We start from the raw sequence: 20,363 nt of genomic DNA, 5'->3' as shown, positions 1-20,363 counted from the left end.
GATTATCACCGAGGTACATGCAGTACTTGGAGGTGGAGTGGTGTCGAGTATCTGGATAGCCCACCTAGTCGGCATCCGAATATGCCTCGAGGGAGGCAGCAGGCATGGCATAGACTCGAAGACTGAGTTCAAGGGAGCCCTTGATGTACCAAAGAATCCGCTTCACCGGGTTGAGATGAGGTTGATGGGGTACATATGCATGTACAAGCACACTTGTTGTAATGCATGAGCAATGTCGGGCATGGTGTGTCATGGTATTGTCAAGATAGATGATACATGGGTAGCTTAAATGAGATGAAGAGGGATGGAGACACTAGATGGTCTGGACCAGATTGGCATATGCCACGATGTACCCAAGTCTGGCCCCTCAGGGTGGGAGAGGGATTCTCTAACTTTGCATGTCCTAACTTTGGGTCATTGATAGCCGGGTCCAGCATCTGGTGGCCCCCATATTTTAGTGATTCAAAGTCAGGAAAATGTTAGATGTTAGAGGCAAAGTCAGAGAATCAGTGTCGCTCAAGGTGGAGGTAAAGATCAATTCCTGCTTGGTTGTATTGATAGATATGTTTACAGATTGCCGGAAACATAGATGGAGGCTAAGGCGGGCGAATATGTTCTGGAGCTACCATCCCTTGGCCAAGTCTTTTATATATGCGACTTGACCTAGGGTTTACATCATGCGGGTGAATCACCTAGCTAAACCCTAAGTCGACTATCCACCATTGATTTCAAGGCTTGCCCTTCAACCGGGCCTTCACGTCATACATGACCTTGGCGAGTAGGTCCAAGAGGAAGGCGAGTGGAATGGGCCACCCTGGTCTTGGACAGCAACTCACTCCGCTGGGCCTATACGCATGGATATTCCATTGTCATGGTGAGAGTGAGGTACCGTGCAGCTCCAACAAAACTCCGATACCGTCGAATCAACAACAGGAGGGCACAGAGAGCTTGCAACGAGAGCTTGCAACGAGTGTCAATAGGCATGTCACATGGGTTGCAGTTAAGCATGCCGACACGCCGAAGAAGATCCACAACGTATTGGCGCTGAGACTGAAGCATCCTAGTTGACGAGAAAGCGTGACAGAAATCCCGAGGAAGTGGGTGAGATCCGCCATGGAGAACTCGAGGGTGAATGATCTCGGTGATGTGTTGAAGTAGCTAAGGTGTCAAGGCAGTGAATATAATTCCATCAACTTACAGTAAAATGAATACACCTAGATAACTCAAGCACAAGATTAGGCCGCTAATTATGTTGTCGGTCTCCATCAAAACCACTTAGGGAAGAAAATGCACTTACAGACATTGAGAAGCAAAGTCACCAATCCCAACCATTCAGTTTAGATCCGACGTAATAGATTGGTCCCGATTAATTAACTAAAAAGAATGGAACTTTTCAGAAAAATTTACAAAAATGTCCAGTAAAATGTAAATGTTTCATTGTATATTTTGAGAAAAAATCGGTCAACTTGAATGAGAGGTTGTGACTAAATATACATAAAAAAATTAATTAATCACAAACCACTCATCCAAATGGATTGGAACTTTCTCAGGAAACATGACCTATAGGAGCAATACATGCAGTCTAGAGAATATTAACTCCCAAGGTTGGAGACTTGGAGCCATACATTTCCTTAAGCGCATCGTTGGCAATACATAACAAGTGACTGGCACTAAGGTGGCCTGCTCTCTGGGCAGAACCAACATCAGGAGCAGTCCTAAATTTCCCCGTCCCAAAGCTCCTCGAGGGTCTTGTAGACGCTGTCTTTGTTCACGATGAACTTGCCCATTTGCAGTCTAGTCTGAACATCACCCAAACAAACAAACAAACAAACAAAATGGCACGTGAGAAATAACTGGTGTGGACACATGAAAAATGCATACTGTGGTTCTGTGATGATCAAATTGTCACCAATCAGTTCATCAAGGATCAGAGTTCAGAACAATACATTTGGCATGTATCCGTCTTTACAGATCTATAGGAAACTGAAACTGTTTGTTTTGAACAACAGTCCAAGAGGCAAACAATGCTGTCTTGATGAAGTCATGCAGCAAGCTGTAAACACTACACAGTGAAGTGGTAATTGCTTCAACGAAAGGAGCACATAACCACCGCTTATACTATTCTAATGAGTAAACCTGAACCTGAAGATCATTGTAACTATATCATTGCTGCCTGTTAATGCTCACGCGCTTCTATGAACAAGCACAATTAAAGGATAAAGGAACATTTACATCTAATATCCTGGCACTGAAGCTATGGAAGATATAACTTCAAATACTGCAAATGCAGAAATTCTACTACCTAACTTGATATAGAACATTTCTGATGAGGGTTTTAAAACGTCACTTCATTCTATATAAATTTATAATTCGATACCCAGCATCAGTGTACTTTTATCCCAATTAAACAAGACAGCTCCCATCTGGTAAAAGAAGCACAGCCCAGCTAAAAGTAGGTGACAAATGACAATAAAAAGTTGCATAATTCACCTGCTTAATCTCAGAGAACTTCGCAAGCAAGTCGTCTGGAATTGACCAGTCATAAACATCAAGGTTCTGCTTTATACGTTCTTCACTCACGCTCTTTGGGAGTACACTGTGACCCATCTGAATGTTCCAGCGCAGCGCTACTTGTGCAGGAGTTTTGCCAAGCCTCTCTGCGATTGAGATGACAACAGGTTCTTTAAGGACATTACCATTACTCCATGTTGAACCAGGTGAACCTAGTGGCGAGTATGCCTGCAAAATCGAGAAGCAGAATTATAAGCACAAGCACCAAGTTTTCCAAAAAAAAAAAGTACAAATACCACTAGCCAGCATCTTGACTGGCAATAAAATATAGCACGACAGACTTACAGAGAGGTGAACACCAGTCGATTGGCAGAAGCTATGGAGTTTAGTTTGTTGCCAAACAGGATGGCACTCCACCTGGTCAACAGCTGGAGGTATGCGAGCAACAGCAAGCAAGTCACCCAGTTTCTTGGATGCGAAGTTACTGACACCAATTGCACGAGCTTTGCCAGCATCATGTAGCTTCTCCATTGCTGCCCATGTAGCTGGGATGTTAAGTGTTACATAGTTTTCAGGGTTGCCAATACTGGATCCCTTCTTGACGCTAAATGGAGAATGTATCTACAAAAATGTATAAGCGTTTATTGTTTTTGTATTAGACATTACGTGAAAACAACATGCTAACCCTTTCAACGAACACTTATTCAGTTCAGAGGTTAGACATATGTATTACAAACTGAACCACAAAAGTGACAGTTTACAATACAGCTTCAGTCAATTCCAAAATGATAAGGAAAATCATACTGCAATGAACTAGCATATGCAATACAGACACTACAAGAAACTCTGGACACGAATGTATCAATTAATGGAGAAGAATTATATTTACAAAAATGGAAAGGGATTACAAAATAGCAATTTGTTTTGAGTTGATGTCAATGGTCGTGAAGGTCACTGGAAATCGAGAAACCATAACTTGACACGTAGCGTATTGAACTGTATTTCCTGAACAAGAAAATGCATACAACTTACAAGGTAAAGATCCAAGTACTCAAGCTGCAGGTCATTCAGGGACTCATCAAGTGCCACTGGCACATCATCTGGGGCATGATGATCGCACCTGAAAAAACATGGCCATTAAAAGCAATCACTTAGACATGAATTATTAAAAGAGCCAAAACTAAGGGGGGTCACCAGAAATCTGGCTTTACCATAGCTTGGAGGTGATAAACAGATCTCCACGCTTGACTACACCCTCTTCAAACAGCTTCTTCAAAGCCAAACCCACCTGGACAATCCAAAAGTATGCTTTTTCTATTCTTTAACTTAAAATTAAATAGAGACAACTATGGACAAAGGGAATGTACTAACGTTGGAGGGTAGATGCTAGGACTATAAGTTCTGATTTCCATCTCAATTTAGCAAGTATATAGTATGGTTGCATAATTAATCATTTAGAAAACCTCTTGTGTTTCATGCTAATTACAGATGTTGCATGTGGAGTCTTTTTCTTCATGGTTGCATGCAACACTCGTATTAATAAGGACCATACAAGGTAGAAATCTAATAAAAAAAATTGGGGAGAGATAGTGGCCTTGTATATGTAGATTTTTTTTTAATAATGGTCTTCAATTCAAAGACGGAGAGAGTACCTCTCTTGTACTAGATTGTGTGTTCGTGTTTGCAAACAAGCACAACATTTGTACATGAATATTCGGATCACATGTACCCATCCAGAGGTTTGGAGAAGTCGAGTTACTCCTTTCTGTTTTTTTATACAAGGTCAGCATCTCATTTTTTGGATACCAAGAAAACGAAGCCAACTCATAAACAACAGGATTAATTGTTTGGAAAACCTCACATGTTCTGGACTAATTAAAGATGTTGCATTTGGCAAGTACTACCTCCGCCCCAAAGCTTAAGGCTTATAGTTTTTTTTTTTTTAAGTCAAACCAAGTAAAGTTTGACCAATGTTAGAGATATATTCCGTGTACGTATAAACGGATACTCTAGGATAGAGATAGGACTCTCGTGTCTTGCCTTGCACTCCAAGATAATTCCTGTACGCCTATATATACTCGCCCATGAGGCTCAATAATACATCCAACATATTCCGCATATCTCTCTTCCTCTCTATCCTTCTACATGGTATCAGAGCGGCACCGATCCTAACCTAGCCGCCGCCCAAGCTTCCGCGCCGCGCCGCCCCCGGGAGGTCGATCTCCATGATCTACTCCGGGGGCCGTGCAACCCGTACGAGGGTTCGTCCGCCGATCCGTTGATCCGCTGCCCTCGAGTCTTTTTTTTTTCCAATCTGTAGATTGGTCTTCTTTTTGCGTCGCCGGTCGCTCGACCGGCGTTTTCTTTTTTGGTTTACCGATCATAGATCGGATTGAGTCACCCACCGCCGCCATCACCGCGCGCCTCTACTCCGACAACAGCGTCGATCTACACCGGCCATCTTCATCCACCGCGCGGCACGGCCGCACGCGTCACACACGGGACGCCTACGTGCGACGCAGCAGGCTATCTCGCCCGCGCGATCTCCATCACCGGTCCGTCTTCGCCGTCATCGCCCGGGACATCACCGACAACGTCGCCAACGACTCCGATCTGCGGCGCGTAGTCCACGCCATGGCACGTGTAGCGCCACCGTCGGTCTGATCAACCGACCCCGCGCACGTCTTCGCCAAGCACGTCCCCAAGCACGCGCCTACTACCGACCGAGCTACGGGCTGCCGCTGCGTTGCCCTTCGGGCCGCTGCGCCGCCGCCTTTGGTCCATGCTACCGGCCTCCGACGCGCCTTCCAAGGCGTGTACGTTGCTGGTGGCCTCCCGCCGCTGCATCGACTCGCGCTCTGCAGCTACGCCGGCCCCTCGGGCCGAGACGTCGCCACACGCAGTCTACTTCGCCGTCCCCCGCGCACCGACGTTCCAGGCTACTACCGCGCCGCCCCATCGGCGCAGGTCGCCACCGTCAGCGCAAGGTCTACGTAAAGCCGCCGGGTTCTTCCTCGCCTACTTCGAGTACCGCCGCCGCACCTCTACAGGTAACCTGCATGACCACTTCTGGTCGTTGCAGGCCTCGCCGACCACCTCTACAGTCTAGGCATCCAGCATGGCCACTCCTGGCCGCCGCTGGTATCGCCGCCTTCTACATCTCCGTCCACCATGACCTCGTCGCCAGCATCATCGACAACCGCGGACTGCATCGGCACCTCTCCCTTTTCGCCGCTCTGCGTCTCGCCACCGTTCTGGAGGCCTCCTCTGCTGGTCCCCCTGACACTGGCGCATGGTCCATGATGATCCCTACCCCCGGACGCCCGGTATTGGCAACACCGATACGTACCTTCGTCCCCGACGCGTCTCCGGGCCTGGCAAGCTCGGATTGGCGCCTCGTCTTCATCGGCATCGACTCTTCTACGACTGCCTCGACCGCGTCGCCGACTTCGTCTTTGCGTACTCGGTTCTGGCAAAACCGGAGTATGCCTTCGTCCCCGACGTGCGCCTAGTTCTGGCAAAACTAGGGCAGCACCTCGTCCTCGACGGCTCAGACTGCATCGACTTCGGCATCGACCATCTCCACGACTGCCTCGACGCGTCTCCGTCACTCTCCTCGCGCACTATGCGCTCGCGGCTTCATGTGCGGCTACCTCGACACCGGCAACCGACCACGACATCGACCACGGCACCCCCCTCGCGCGGCTACCCCGACGAAGGTTGCAACACCCACGCTCTCGGCTACCTCGACATCGGCACAAGGGCTACCACCTCGCCTGTGCCTCACCAGCTTCCTCTACAGTCCAAGCATCCGCGTCGCGACATCGTCCACGATGCCCCCGCTACGACTGTGGGGGAGTGTCAGCCTTCTGGTGTCCACTTCGGTTTATCTCAAGTCTGACCGTCCACGTCGTTCATGTTGTTCACAACGCTCCCGCTACGACTGCGGGGGAGTGTTAGAGATATATTCCGTATACGTATAAACGGATAGTCTAGGATAGAGATAAGACTCTCGTGTCTTGCCTTGCACTCCAAGATGATCCCTGTACGCCTATATATACTCGCCCATGAGGCTCAATAATACATCCAACATATTCCGCATATCTCTCTCCCTCTCTATCCTTCTACAACCAAACTTTAGAAAGACCTATCTACAAATATGATATTTTGTAGATACCATATGAAAATATATTTCATTATCTATCTAATGATATTGATTTTCTGTTTTGCATGTTAATGATTTTTGATAAAAACTTAGTCAAACTTAACATAGTTTGACTTTCTAAAAATAATATAAGCCTTAATCTTTAGGATGGAGATAGTATAGTATATGATTACATGTAACGCTCCCATTAATAAGGACCATCGAGATAGAACTCTAGACAATTCTTCTCGAAAGACATAGTGTGACCTCTTCAAATAAATGTATTTCTAGCTCTTGTACTAAGTCAAATTTGTAAGCTTTGACCGACTTTATTGAAAATAGTAGCCTATCAAATTGGTATAATAAAGCTACATCTCAAGACTGATCTAGTGGTATAAAATTGGTACTCCCTCTGTTTCAAATTAGTTATCGCAGTTTTGGTTAGGTTTGATCAGATACAAACGTATCTAGGCACGTTTCAGTGTGCATGTTTCGCTCATTATGAAAGAAAAATATACTGCGAGTAATTTGAAAGCGGAGGAAGTACCATAAAGATAGTTAGTTTTCCCCGTAAAGATGGTCAAACTTTTCAGACATTTGACTTCGGACAAGATCTAGAAATAAGCTTATTTGAGGACGGAGCAACTATATTTGGGGGCCCGTCAAAAAAAAAAACTAGATTTGGGGCAGTGGCCTGTTTACAAAGACGGCGGAGGGAGTACCTCCTTTTCGTTGTCGTAGATTCTGGCGCAATCGATATGCCGGTACCCCGCCTGCAGGATTTAAATCGAAGAGAAAATCACATACTCATTCGCTGACATTCTCCCACGAGAAAGTATCCACGCTGGCAGGATCGGAGAAGAGGATTGGGAAAAGAAATCCGAAGCAAAGACATGGAGAAATGAACAAACTATGGGGATGAGAAGGGGGCCATGGCGGTGAGAGGGACCTTGACTGCGGCGTAGACGGCCTCGCCGACGACGCCTGGATCGGACTGCCAGGTCCCGAGCCCCACCGAGGGCATCTTGGCGCCGGTGTTGAGCACGAAGTGCCTCGCCATCTCCGCTCTCTCCCGAACTCTGCTGAATCACAGACACAGTAGCAGTCACAGACGCTGAGATGCAGGGAAGGGGCACGGGACTGGGACTCTGGGAGGATAGTAGGAGGAACTAGCGAGGAAATTGGTGCGGTGCTTTTATATGCGAGTAAAATGCATTAATAGTCCACCAACTTGTCATTGCAAGTTGGATTCATCATCCTAATCCGAATACCATTTTGTGGTCGCTAAAGACGTTGTCTGTGTTTTCTGCGGTCACTGAGCTACCGTGTATTTTATTTTTTTGAGAAACACGGTACATGCGCTCACATACACGCGCATACACTCATCCCTATGAACGCACACACGCACACCATATCCCTATGAGCACCTCCGAAAACCGAGCCGACGGATTGGATCTTGAAATTGACGAAGTCATCACAGGCGCCTCGCTGTCGACGGAAACGCCGCCTCCCACTGAAAGAATATTCCGTCTTTTATGAGACACACAGATGTCAAACCTGGGGGTTTGAACTCTGGTGGGCTGGGGGTACAACCACCCTCCTAACCACCCAACCTCAGGTTTGGAATCCACTTGTCAGTACACATGTGGTATTCTAGTATTTTTTCAAACAAAAAATGCCAAGTAGGAGGTTATATGCAAAAGTGTCATTGACTTCTAGTTCCTCCTGGATGCAAAATCACCTCACCCTCTGCCTCCATGGCGGCGGCCTGCGTTCCCCTCCTCCGCCATAGTCCCACGATGCCTTTGTCGCGTGCAGCCTCCCATCTCTCCGTTGGGCCCCGACTGGCCACCGCCGCAGCGACGTCGACTCGCAAGGAGGAGCGTTGCGCAATTTCAAGGTCAGGAGCACCACAGGCAGTCGTGGTGCCCCCTCCGAGGATGGCATCCAACAACATTGTGGCAGGAGCAAACAAAGTGGCAGTAGGGCGTTGGATCTTGAGGGAGGCATGTCAACACACGTGGAAAAATACATATCATGTCTTAGAACCGGTGACCGTAGAAAACACAGGCAATGGACTATTCATGTATTTTACTCTTTATATGTAGCTGGGTGCGGTGAGTTGTCGGCGAGGCTAGCCCGGATGGTTTGTTTATTCCGGAGCTTTGTGTTGGTTGGTGCTCGCATATGGCCCAGTGGACTTTTAGGACAGGGATTGCCGATAATTATGGGAATGGTATTTTGGCACCTAGGAGCATATGCTCCTGATTTTTTTTAAAAAAAAATCAAATACATTTTCGAAATGTTGAAAAATTCGGACAACAAATTTAATCCGTGCATCTCAAAATTTTACACGCTCACAAAGTAGTTCCACGGAAAACTGACATTTTAGTGTCATGTAAAATAGACGGATTTTGGTGTAAAAAAAGGTTGTATACGTGATAGTTTTTTGTCCTTTTCACACAAATCACAAAAATGTTGATTTTTTCGTAAAACTTGATGTGTGCACATAGAATGTCGATACGTAAGCGCGGAAAGTTCTATTCAGATTATTTTGACGTTTCAAAATGTTTTTTTAGCATATGCTCCTATGTGTTGAATTGAATTTCTGCAGAATTATTACCTATATATGCTCTAAGGAGAGAGCTTTGGCTATTGTTCATTAAACACATGAACAGTACCAATGGTAAACTGTGTTGCAGTAAAAGAATCCTGGTAATTTCTTGATTGTAAATTTTCTTTCCACATGCAAATTTTTTACGGTTTTTTTATTGTAATTTACTGGTTTAAAATCTTGTTATAATTTTCACGAATGGCCTTTACAAGGCGACTAGGGAGTAGTAGCACTAGCACAATAACCGAGCGTGGCAAGATGTTGATAAATATAATAAATATATGAATTTTCTCAAACTAGAATAAATAGAATATTGGGTCTTTATTTTTCCGGAATCACATTATTTTGGTCAGGATGTGACGCCACAGGTCATCATTTTTCTTTAAAATTCGTGCAACGTAACAATCTCATACTACGATCTATTTTATCTCACCGTTTGAAGGGCACGTTATCCCGCGGACCAATCCTAGAGCGCACCGCCTCCTCAATCTCAGGAAGCCCTTTGGGACAAGACCTTCTCTCGTTACACCAATTGTCGTTGAAGCAGGTGCCTTGTTATAGACGTAGATGTCACCAATCTGGTCAGTGACGAAGTCGAGGCTCCCGAAGCGGATAGATCCCCCCAGAAACCCCCATGGTCCGCTGGAGCGGTTCGAGGATCATATGTGGTGGAATGGTGACTATCGGTGGTGAACAGGAAAGGTAAGCCAATTGAGATGCTTGAAAGTGGCACAGAAAGCCCAAACCTCGCGCGCCAACTGCTAGGTTCTGATTCCCGGTCCTAAATTTGTAGGCGGGTGGAGGACTTGTGACCACGATCTCGTGAGGGAACAAGCTGAGTCTCACGGGAGAATTATACATGTTCGGGCCAGGAATAGATCGCTAGTAACAATAATACTTCCTGGTGGTTTATATTGCTTTGAGTGTGAGGTGATATTATGCTTTGTAGGAGCCCCAACTTTCGTGGGGAGTCGGCTAAAATTTCTCTCTCCTTTTCGGGTATAGATCAAACTATGAGTCATGTATGAAAGCCTTTTCAGATTGTTTGGTTGCTTAGCTTCCTCTCCTGTGGTAGTGAGACCTATTTATACTACTAGACGGTGGGCTCACCCTTGACGAGAGGAAGGCCATGTCTCCAACTGTAAAGTCTTTCTCGTGTTGGTATGGCGACCCACGAATAACATGGTCGTATCATGCGCAGCGGGTGTCATGGTGACGCCCTTAGCAAGGATGGTAAATGCATTCATTTTATATCTAGTAGATTTGCCAAACTTTACGAGTCGCTAAATAAGATTTAAATTTAATACGATCTCTATCCATAAAAGTGAGAAAGACTCTGAGGCTTTTTGGTTAATACATGTGAAGTTGTACTAAACAGCTAGAGTTCGAGACTCACCACCTCCTATATCAAATACAACGGTGGTTCCTCCCACTGTTGGTTTCATCTTTTTTCTCTATCCATAAAAGTATGTCTTATACTTATTTAAATTTACGGTTTTGCTATGTCTCAGTCAACTGAGAATTTCTTAAGTCTTAGTCACCCACAAAAATGAACTTGAGTTGCACTTTTCTGTTAAAAAAGTGCAATTGCACTTTTCTACTAAAAAAGTGCAACTGATCCGAGTTGCACATTTTTTTGAACTGCAGTTGCACTTTTCTAAGGTGACTGAGACTTAAGAAAATCTCAGTCAAATGAGACATAGGCACACCCTTAAATTTATATGTATCTAGCAGGAATCGCAACAACATATAGTAGTGCAATTTTTTCTCCCAGAAGATTCATGTTAGCTTTTTGCCACCCACGATCCACATAGATCAGGGATTATGGATGGTGGCTTTGGGCCCGAGTGAAACAGACAGTGTCTAATAGCATAGTAGATCTGATTTTTTTTCTTTCCTTGAAATAGAAAAAAAGATTTGAGTGATATACTCATAGATACATCTAAATCTAATTTTTAATAAAGTTGAAATACTTTGGGACGGAGAAAGTACTGTATTTCTTAATCTCAAACCGAGCTTTCCTTTTTTTTAGAGGGAAGGCTCAAGATGAGTCCAGCTTTAAATTAATGAAACCTTAACTGGTAGAGTACACGACATAACCATTACAAGACCGACAGAGTATGAATACAGCACACAAGCACATGGTCCGACACGAGCAGTACGACAACAACACATAAACGAAAGGTGTCGCCCCAACGAGACCTTCCGACATGCACAACGAACTAGTTCGACATAAGAGAAAAGCATAAGATAAGGTAGCTCGACACGGTCCGCCGACGGAGGTCCTCACGCCGGGCGGTCCCGGATGTTGGCGTGGAGCGAGCGAAGTCTCCCGATCGCCAACTCCAACGCCTCGCGGTCCTGCCGCGTAGCCACTGGCTTCCACGCCTGTAAGTACATCAACATTTTATATAAGACGTCATTAGGTTGCGAAGGGAAAAGCCCATCAATGGTAAACTTGTTTCTAATGTTTCAAAGTCCCCAGCATAGGGCCGCGCAACAAATCCACAGTACCCTCTTAGTTTAGCCTGAGAGATCATCGAGAAGCCTATAAAGCACACCGCTCCACCTCGGCACCACCACCATCTGTTGTCTGCTTCGAAAACGATACCCCAACAGGAAGAACGGCGTTGCTTTTCTAGATTGTTTGGTTGCTTAGCTTCCTCCCCTGTGGTAGTGAGACCTATTTATACTACTAGACGGTGGGCTCACCCTTGACGAGAGGAAGACCATGTCTCCAATTGTACAAGTCTTTCTCGTGTTGCTATGGCGACTGATACGTCTCCAACGTATCGATAATTTCTTATGTTCCATGCCACTTTATTGATGGTACCTACATGTTTTATGCATACTTTATGTCATATTTATGTGTTTTCCGGAACTAACCTATTGACGAGATGCCGAAGTGCCAGTTCCTATTTTCTGCTGTTTTTGGTTTCAGAAATCCTAGTAAGGAAATATTCTCGGAATTGGACGAAATCAACGCCCAGAGTCTTAGAATTGCATGAAGCTTCCAGAACACCCGAGAGCCACCAGAGGAGGGCCCTGTGGGCCCCAGATGATAGGCTGGCGCGGCTAGGGGGTGGGCCGCGCCCCCCTACTGTGTCGCCGCCTCGTCGACCCTCCGACTCCGCCTCTTCGCCTATATAAAGGTCCCTGACCTAAATCTTCGAGACGAAAAAAGCCACGGTACGAGAAACCTTCCAGAGCCGCCGCCATCGCGAAGCCAAGATCTGGGGGACAGGAGTCTCTGTTCCGGCACGCCGCCGGGACGGGGAAGTGCCCCCGGAAGGCTTCTCCATCGACACCGCTGCCATCTCCACCGCCATCTTCATCCACGCTGCTATCTCCCATGAGGAGGGAGTAGTTCTCCATCGAGGCTAAGGGTTGTACCGGTAGCTATGTGGTTAATCTCTCTCATATGTACTTCAATACAATGATCTCATGAGCTGCCTTACATGATTGAGATTCATATGAGTTTTGTATCACTATTCATCTATGTGCTACTCTAGTGATGTTATTAAAGTACTCTATTCCTCCTGCACGGTGTAATGGTGACAGTGTGTGCATCGTGTAGTAGTTGGCGTAGGTTATGATTGTATCTCTTGTAGATTATGAAGTTAACTATAGCTATGATAGTATTGATGTGATCTATGCCTCCTTCATAGTGTGATGGTGACAGTGTGCATGCTATGTTAGTACTTGGTTTAGTTGTGTTGATCTATCGTGCACTCTAAGGTTATTTAAACATGAATATCGAATATTGTGGAGCTTGTTAACTCCGGCATTGAGGGTTCGTGTAATCCTACACAATTAGTGGTGTTCATCATCCAACAAGAGAGTGTAGAGTATAGCATTTATCTATTATGTTATGTGATCAATGTTGAGAGTGTCCACTAGTGAAAGTATAATCCCTAGGCCTTGTTCCTAAATACTGCAATCATCGCTTGTTTACTGTTTTACTGCATCTGTACTGCCTGCCATATTACCACCATCAACCACACGCCAGTTGTAGCATCAAGCTATTTTCTGGTGCCGTTACTGCTGCTCATATTCATTCATACCACCTGTATTTCACTATCTCTTCGCCGAACTAGTGCACCTATACATCTGACAAGTGTATTGGGTGTGTTGGGGACACAAGAGACTTCTTGTATTGTGGTTGCAGGGTTGCATGAGAGGGATATCTTTGACCTCTTCCTCCCTGAGTTCGATAAACCTTGGGTGATCCACTTAAGGGAAACTTGCTGCTGTTCTACAAACCTCTGCTCTTGGAGGCCCAACACTGTCTACAAGAATAGAAGCACCCGTAGACATCAAGCACTTTTAAAGCGCCGTTCTTGCAGGAGGAAAGGTAAAAGGTACTCACACTCCAGATCTCGGCTACTAAGCTATTTTTCGGCGCCGTTGTAAGTGCTCGAAGCTATTTCCTTTAGATCCTGCAATTGCATCTTTTTGTTTCTTGTTTTACACTAGTTTGGCATAATGGAAAGCAACAGTGAGCTTTTAAAATTATTTCCTGAGTTAAGACATGGATGGTTTGATGCGAAAATTAAAAAACCCATGGAACATATTAGTATGAACACTTTGAATACCATTGTTGCTAATGATATGGAAAATTCTAAGCTTGGGGAAGCTGGTTTTGATGAGCATGATCTTTTTAGTCCACCAAGCATTGAGGGGAAAATTTACTTTGATGATACTTTGCCTCCTATTTATGATGATTATAATGATAGTAGTCTTATGGTGCCGCCTGTTATGGAGGATAAATTTGAATATGATTACAATATGCCTCCTATATTTGATGATGAGAATAATAATGATAGCTACTTTGTTGAATTTGCTCCCACTATTACTAGTAAAATTGATTATGCTTATGTGGAGAGTAATTATTTTATGCATGAGACTCATGATAAGAATGCTTTATGTGATAGTTATATTGTTGAGTTTGCTCATGATGCTACTGGACATTATTATGAGAGAGGAAAATATGGTTGTAGAAATTTTCATGTTATTAAAACACCTCTCTATGTGCTGAAATTTTTGAAGCTACACCTGTTTTATCTTCCTATGCTTGTCACTTTGCTCTTCATGAACTTGTTCATTTACAAGATTCCTTTTCATAGGAAGCATGTTAGACTTAAATGTGTTTTGAATTTGCTTCTTGATGCTCTCTTTTGCTTCAACTCTCATCTTTATGAGTGCATCATTAAAACTGCTGAGCCCATCTTAATGGCTATAAAGAAAGAACTTCTTGGGAGATAACCCATGTGTTTATTTTACTACAGTACTTTTATTTTATATTTGTGTCTTGGAAGTTGTTACTACTGTAGCAACCTCTCCTTATCTTAATTTTGTTGCATTGTTGTGCCAAGTAAAGTCTTTGATAGTAAGGTTCATACTAGATTTGGATTACTGCGCAGAAACAGATTTCTTGCTGTCACGAATCTGGGCCTAATTCTCTGTAGGTAAGTCAGAAAATTATGCCAATTTACGTGAGTGATCCTCAGATATGTACGCAACTTTCATTCAATTTGAGCATTTTCATTTGAGCAAGTCTGGTGCCTCAATAAAATTCGTCTTTACAGACTGTTCTGTTTTGACAGATTCTGCCTTTTATTTCGCATTGCCTATTTTGCTATGTGGAATGGATTTCTTTGTTCCATTAACTTCCAGTAGCTTTGAGCAATGTCCAGAAGTGTTAAGAATGATTGTGTCACCTCTGAACATGTGAATTTTTGATTATGCACTAACCATCTAATGAGTTTGTTTCGAGTTTGGTGTGGAGGAAGTTTTCAAGGGTCAAGAGAGGAGGATGATACAATATGATCAAGAAGAGTGAAAGCTCTAAGCTTGGGGATGCCCCGGTGGTTCATACCTGCATATTTCAAGAAGACTCAAGCATTTAAGCTTGGGGATGCCCAAGGCATCCCCTTCTTCATCGACAACATTATCAGGTTCCTCTAGTGAAACTATATTTTTATTCCATCACATCTTATGCACTTTACTTGGAGCGTCTGTTTGTTTTTTTTTGTTTAAATAAATGCTTGTGTGAGAGAGAGACACGCTCCGCTGGTTCATATGAACACATGTGTTCTTAGCTTTTAATGTTCATGGCGAAGGTTGAAACTGCTTTGTTAATTGTTATATGGTTGGAAACAGAAAATGCTACATGAGGTAATTGGTATGATGTCTTGAATAATTTGATACTTGGCAATTGTTGTGCTCATGTTTAAGCTCTTGCATCATATACTTTGCACCTATTAGTGAAGAAATACATAGAGCTTGCTATAATTTGGTTTGCATGATTGGTCTCTCTAAGGTCTAGATATTTTCTAGTAAGGGTTTGAGCAAGGAAGATGGTGTAGAGTCTTATAATGCTTACAATATGTCTTTTATGTGAGTTTTGTTGTACCGGTTCATACTTGTGTTTGTTTCAAATAACCTTGCTAGCCTAAGCCTTGTATTGAGAGGGGATACTTCTCATGCATCCAAAATCCTTGAGCCAACCACTATGCCACTTGTGTCCACCATACCTACCTACTACATGGTATTTCTCCGTCATTCCAAAGTAAATTTCTTGAGTGCTACCTTTAAATTTCTATCCTTCACCTTTGCAATATATAGCTCATGGGACAAATAGCCTAAAAACTATTGTGGTATTGAATATGTACTTATGCATTTTATTTCTTATAAGTTGCTTGTTGTGCGATAACCATGTTCCTGGGGACGCCATCAACTACTCTTTGTTGAATATCATGTGAGTTGCTATGCATGTTCGTCTTGTCTGAAGTAAGGGCGATTTACCATGAGTTGAATGATTTGAGCATGCATATTGTTAGAGAAGAACATTGGGCCGCTAACTAAAGCCATGATCCATGGTGGAAGTTTCAGTTTTGGACAAATATCCTCAATCTCATAAGAGAATATTAATTGTGTTGAATGCTTATGCATTAAAGAGGAGTCCATTATCTGTTGTCTATGTTGTCCCGGTATGGATGTCTAAGTTGAGAATAATCAAAAGCGAGAAATCCAATGCGAGCTTTCTCCTTAGACCTTTGTACAGGCGGCATAGAGGTACCCCTTTGTGACACTTGGTTAAAACATATGTATTGCGGTGATAATCCAGGTAATCCGAGCTAATTAGGACAAGGTGCGGGCACTATTGGTATACTATGCATGAGGCTTGCAACTTGTAGGATATAATTTACATGATACATATGCTTTATTACTACCGTTGACAAAATTGTTTCTTGTTTTCAAAACCAAAGCTCTAGCACAAATATAGCAATCGATGCTTCCCTCTGCGAAGGGCCCTTCTTCTACTTTTATGTTGAGTCAGTTTACCCATCTCCTTCTGTCTTAGAAGCAAATACTTGTGTTAACTGTGCACTGATTCCTACATACTAGCATATTGCACTTGTTATATTACTCTATGTTGACAATATCCATGAGATATACATGTTACAAGTTGAAAGCAACCGCTAAAACTTAATCTTCCCTTGTGTTGCTTCAATGCCTTTACTTTGAATTACTGCTTTATGAGTTAACTCTTATGCAAGACTTATTGATGCTTGTCTTGAAAGTACTATTCATGAAAAGTCTTTGCTATATGATTCATTTGTTTACTCATTGCATTTACCATTGGTTTGATCGCTGCATTCATTACATGTGCTTACAATAGTATGATCAAGATTATGATGGCATGTCACTCCAGAAATTATCTTTGTTATCGTTTACCTACTCGGGACGAGCAGGAACTAAGCTTGGGGATGCTGATACGTCTCCAACGTATCGATAATTTCTTATGTTCCATGCCACTTTATTGATGATACCTACATGTTTTATGCATACTTTATGTCATATTTATGTGTTTTCCGGAACTAACCTATTGACGAGATGCCGAAGTGTCAGTCTCTATTTTCTGCTGTTTTTGGTTTCAGAAATCCTAGTAAGGAAATATTCTCGGAATTGGACGAAATCAACGCCCAGAGTCTTAGAATTGCATGAAGCTTCCAGAACACCCGAGAGCCACCAGAGGAGGGCCCTGTGGGCCCGGATGATATTTGGCGCGGCCGGGGTGGGCCGCGCCCCCTCGTGTCGCCGCCTCGTCGACCCTCCGACTCCGCCTCTTCGCCTATATAAAGGTCCACGACCTAAATCTTCGAGACGAAAAAGCCACGGTACGAAAAACCTTCCGTAGCCGCCGCCATCGCGAAGCCAAGATGCGGGGACAGAGTCTCTGTTCCGGCACGCCGCCGGGACGGGGAAGTGCCCCCGAAAGGCTTCTCCATCGACACCGCTGCCATCTCCACCGCCATCTTCATCAACGATGTTGTCTCCCATGAGGAGGGAGTAGTTCTCCATCGAGGCTAAGGGCTGTACCGGTAGCTATGTGGTTAATCTCTCTCCTATGTACTTCAATACAATAATCTCATAAGCTGCCTTACATGATTGAGATTCATATGAGTTTTGTATCACTATTCATCTATGTGCTACTCTAGTGATGTTATTAAAGTACTCTATTCCTCCTGCACGGTGTAATGGTGACAGTGTGTGCATCGTGTACTACTTGGCGTAGGTTATGATTGTAATCTCTTGTAGATTATGAAGTTAACTATTGCTATGATAGTATTGATGTGATCTATGCCTCCTTCATAGTGTGATGGTGACAGTGTGCATGCTATGTTAGTACTTGGTTTAGTTGTGTTGATCTATCGTGCACTCTAAGGTTATTTAAACATGAATATCGAATATTGTGGAGCTTGTTAACTCCGGCATTGAGGGTTCGTGTAATCCTACACAATTAGTGGTGTTCATCATCCAACAAGAGAGTGTAGAGTATAGCATTTATCTATTCTGTTATGTGATCAATGTTGAGAGTGTCCACTAGTGAAAGTATAATCCCTAGGCCTTGTTCCTAAATACTGCAATCATCGCTTGTTTACTGTTTTACTGCATCTGTACTGCCTGCCATATTACCACCATCAACCACACGCCAGTTGTAGCATCAAGCTATTTTCTGGTGCCGTTACTGCTGCACATATTCATCCATACCACCTGTATTTCACTATCTCTTCGCCGAACTAGTGCACCTATACATCTGACAAGTGTATTGGGTGTGTTGGGGACACAAGAGACTTCTTGTATTGTGGTTGCAGGGTTGCATGAGAGGGATATCTTTGACCTCTTCCTCCCTGAGTTCGCTAAACCTTGGGTGATCCACTTAAGGGAAACTTGCTGCTGTTCTACAAACCTCTGCTCTTGGAGGCCCAACACTGTCTACAAGAATAGAAGCACCCGTAGACATCAAGCACTTTTCTGGCGCCGTTGCCGGGGAGGAAAGGTAAAAGGTACTCACACTCCAGATCTCGGCTACTAAGCTATTTTTCGGCGCCGTTGTAAGTGCTCGAAGCTATTTAATTTAGATCCTGCAATTGCATCTTTTTGTTTCTTGTTTTACACTAGTTTGGCATAATGGAAAGCAACAGTGAGCTTTTAAAATTATTTCCTGAGTTAAGACATGGATGGTTTGATGCGAAAATTAAGAAACCCATGGAACATATTAGTCTTAGTCACCCACAAAAATGAACTTGAGTTGCACTTTTCTGTTAAAAAAGTGCAATTGCACTTTTCTACTAAAAAAGTGCAACTGATCCGAGTTGCACATTTTTTTGAACTGCAGTTGCATTTTTCTAAGGTGACTGAGACTTAAGAAAATCTCAGTCGACTGAGACATAGGCACACCCTTAAATTTATATGTATCTAGCAGGAATCGCAACAACATATAGTAGTGCAATTTTTTCTCCCAGAAGATTCATGTTACCTTTTTGCCACGCACGATCCACATAGATCGGGGATTATGGATGGTGGCTTTGGGCCTGAGTGAAACAGACAGTGTCTAATAGCATAGTAGATCTGATTTTTTTTTCTTTCCTTGAAATAGAAAAAAAGATTTGATATACTCGTAGATACATCTAAATCTAATTTTTAATAAAGTTGAAATACTTTGGAACGGAGAAAGTAATGTATTTCTTAATCTCAAACCGAGCTTTCCTTTTTTTAGAGGGAAGGCTCAAGATAGAGTTCGGCTTTAAATTAATGAAGCCTTAACTGGTAGAGTACACGACATAACCATTACAAGACCGACAAAGTATGAATACAACACACAAGCACATGGGGTCCGAGTATGACAACAGCACATAAACAAAAGGTGTCGCCCCAACGAGACCTTCCGACGTGCACAACGAACTAGTTCGACATAAGAGAAAAGCATAAGATAAGGTAGCTCGACACGGTCCGCCGACGGAGGTCCTCACGCCGGGCGGTCCCGGATGTTGGCGTGGAGCGAGCGAAGTCTCCCGATCGCCAACTCCAACACCTCGCGGTCCTGCCGCGTAGCCACTGGCTTCCACGCCTGTAAGTACATCAACATTTTATATAAGACGTCATTAGGTTGCGAAGGGAAAAGCCCATCAATAGTAAACTTGTTTCTAATGTTTCAAAGTCCCCAGCATAGGGCCGCACAACAAATCCACAGTACCCTCTTAGTTTAGCCTGAGAGATCATCGAGAAGCCTATAAAGCACACCGCTCCACCTCGGCACCACCACCATCCGTTGTCTGCTTCGAAAACGATACCCAAACAGGAAGAACGGCGTTGCTTTTATAGATTGTTTGGTTGCTTAGTTTCCTCCCCTGTGGTAGTGAGACCTATTTATACTACTAGACGGTGGGCTCACCCTTGACGAGAGGAAGGCCATGTCTCCAATTGTACAAGTCTTTCTCGTGTTGGTATGGCGACCCACGAATAACATGGTCGTATCATGCGCAGGGTGATGCACCAATACGGGTGTCATGGTGAAGCCCTTAGCAAGGATGGTAAATGCACTCATTTTATATCTAGTAGATTTGCCAAACTTTATGAGTCGTTAAATAAGATTTAAATTTAATACGATCTCTATCCATAAAAGTATGTCTTATACTTATTTAAATTTATATGTATCTAGCAGGAATCGCAACAACATATAGTAGTGCAATTTTTTCTCCCAGAAGATTCATGTTACCTTTTTGCCACGCACGATCCACATAGATC

At 43.8% G+C, this 20,363-nt stretch overlaps 1 protein-coding gene across 1 annotated transcript; it reads right to left on the bottom strand.

The window, feature by feature from the left end:
- Positions 1–1,412: 1,412 nt before the first annotated feature.
- Positions 1,413–7,824, bottom strand: LOC127344460 (aldo-keto reductase family 4 member C10). Its single transcript, XM_051370743.2, has 7 exons — positions 7,605–7,824; positions 7,378–7,428; positions 3,723–3,799; positions 3,544–3,631; positions 2,857–3,132; positions 2,491–2,739; positions 1,413–1,799 (listed from the first exon to the last, which is right to left on the bottom strand). The coding sequence occupies exons 1-7, from the start codon at positions 7,713–7,715 to the stop codon at positions 1,716–1,718; spliced, it is 936 nt and encodes a 311-aa protein (XP_051226703.1). The 5' UTR covers positions 7,716–7,824; the 3' UTR covers positions 1,413–1,715.
- Positions 7,825–20,363: the final 12,539 nt, after the last annotated feature.

The sequence above is a fragment of the Lolium perenne genome, chromosome 3 (genome assembly GCF_019359855.2).
Source record: "Lolium perenne isolate Kyuss_39 chromosome 3, Kyuss_2.0, whole genome shotgun sequence".
In the NCBI taxonomy this organism is placed as follows: Eukaryota; Viridiplantae; Streptophyta; class Magnoliopsida; order Poales; family Poaceae; genus Lolium; species Lolium perenne.
Note: the sequence above shows the minus strand (reverse complement) of the source record. Positions and strands in the feature narration are given on the sequence as shown.

Bases quoted from the DNA above. Each gene is read 5' to 3' on its own strand.
- LOC127344460 (XM_051370743.2), bottom strand. From the start codon at position 7,715: ATGGCGAGGCACTTCGTGCTCAACACCGGCGCCAAGATGCCCTCGGTG. The intron at 3,632-3,722 runs GTAAAGCCAGAT...ATGTTTTTTCAG, and splicing joins TTTATCACCTCCAAGCTATG to GTGCGATCATCATGCCCCAG. The intron at 1,800-2,490 runs GTGAATTATGCA...GGTGATGTTCAG, and splicing joins AGTTCTCTGAGATTAAGCAG to ACTAGACTGCAAATGGGCAA.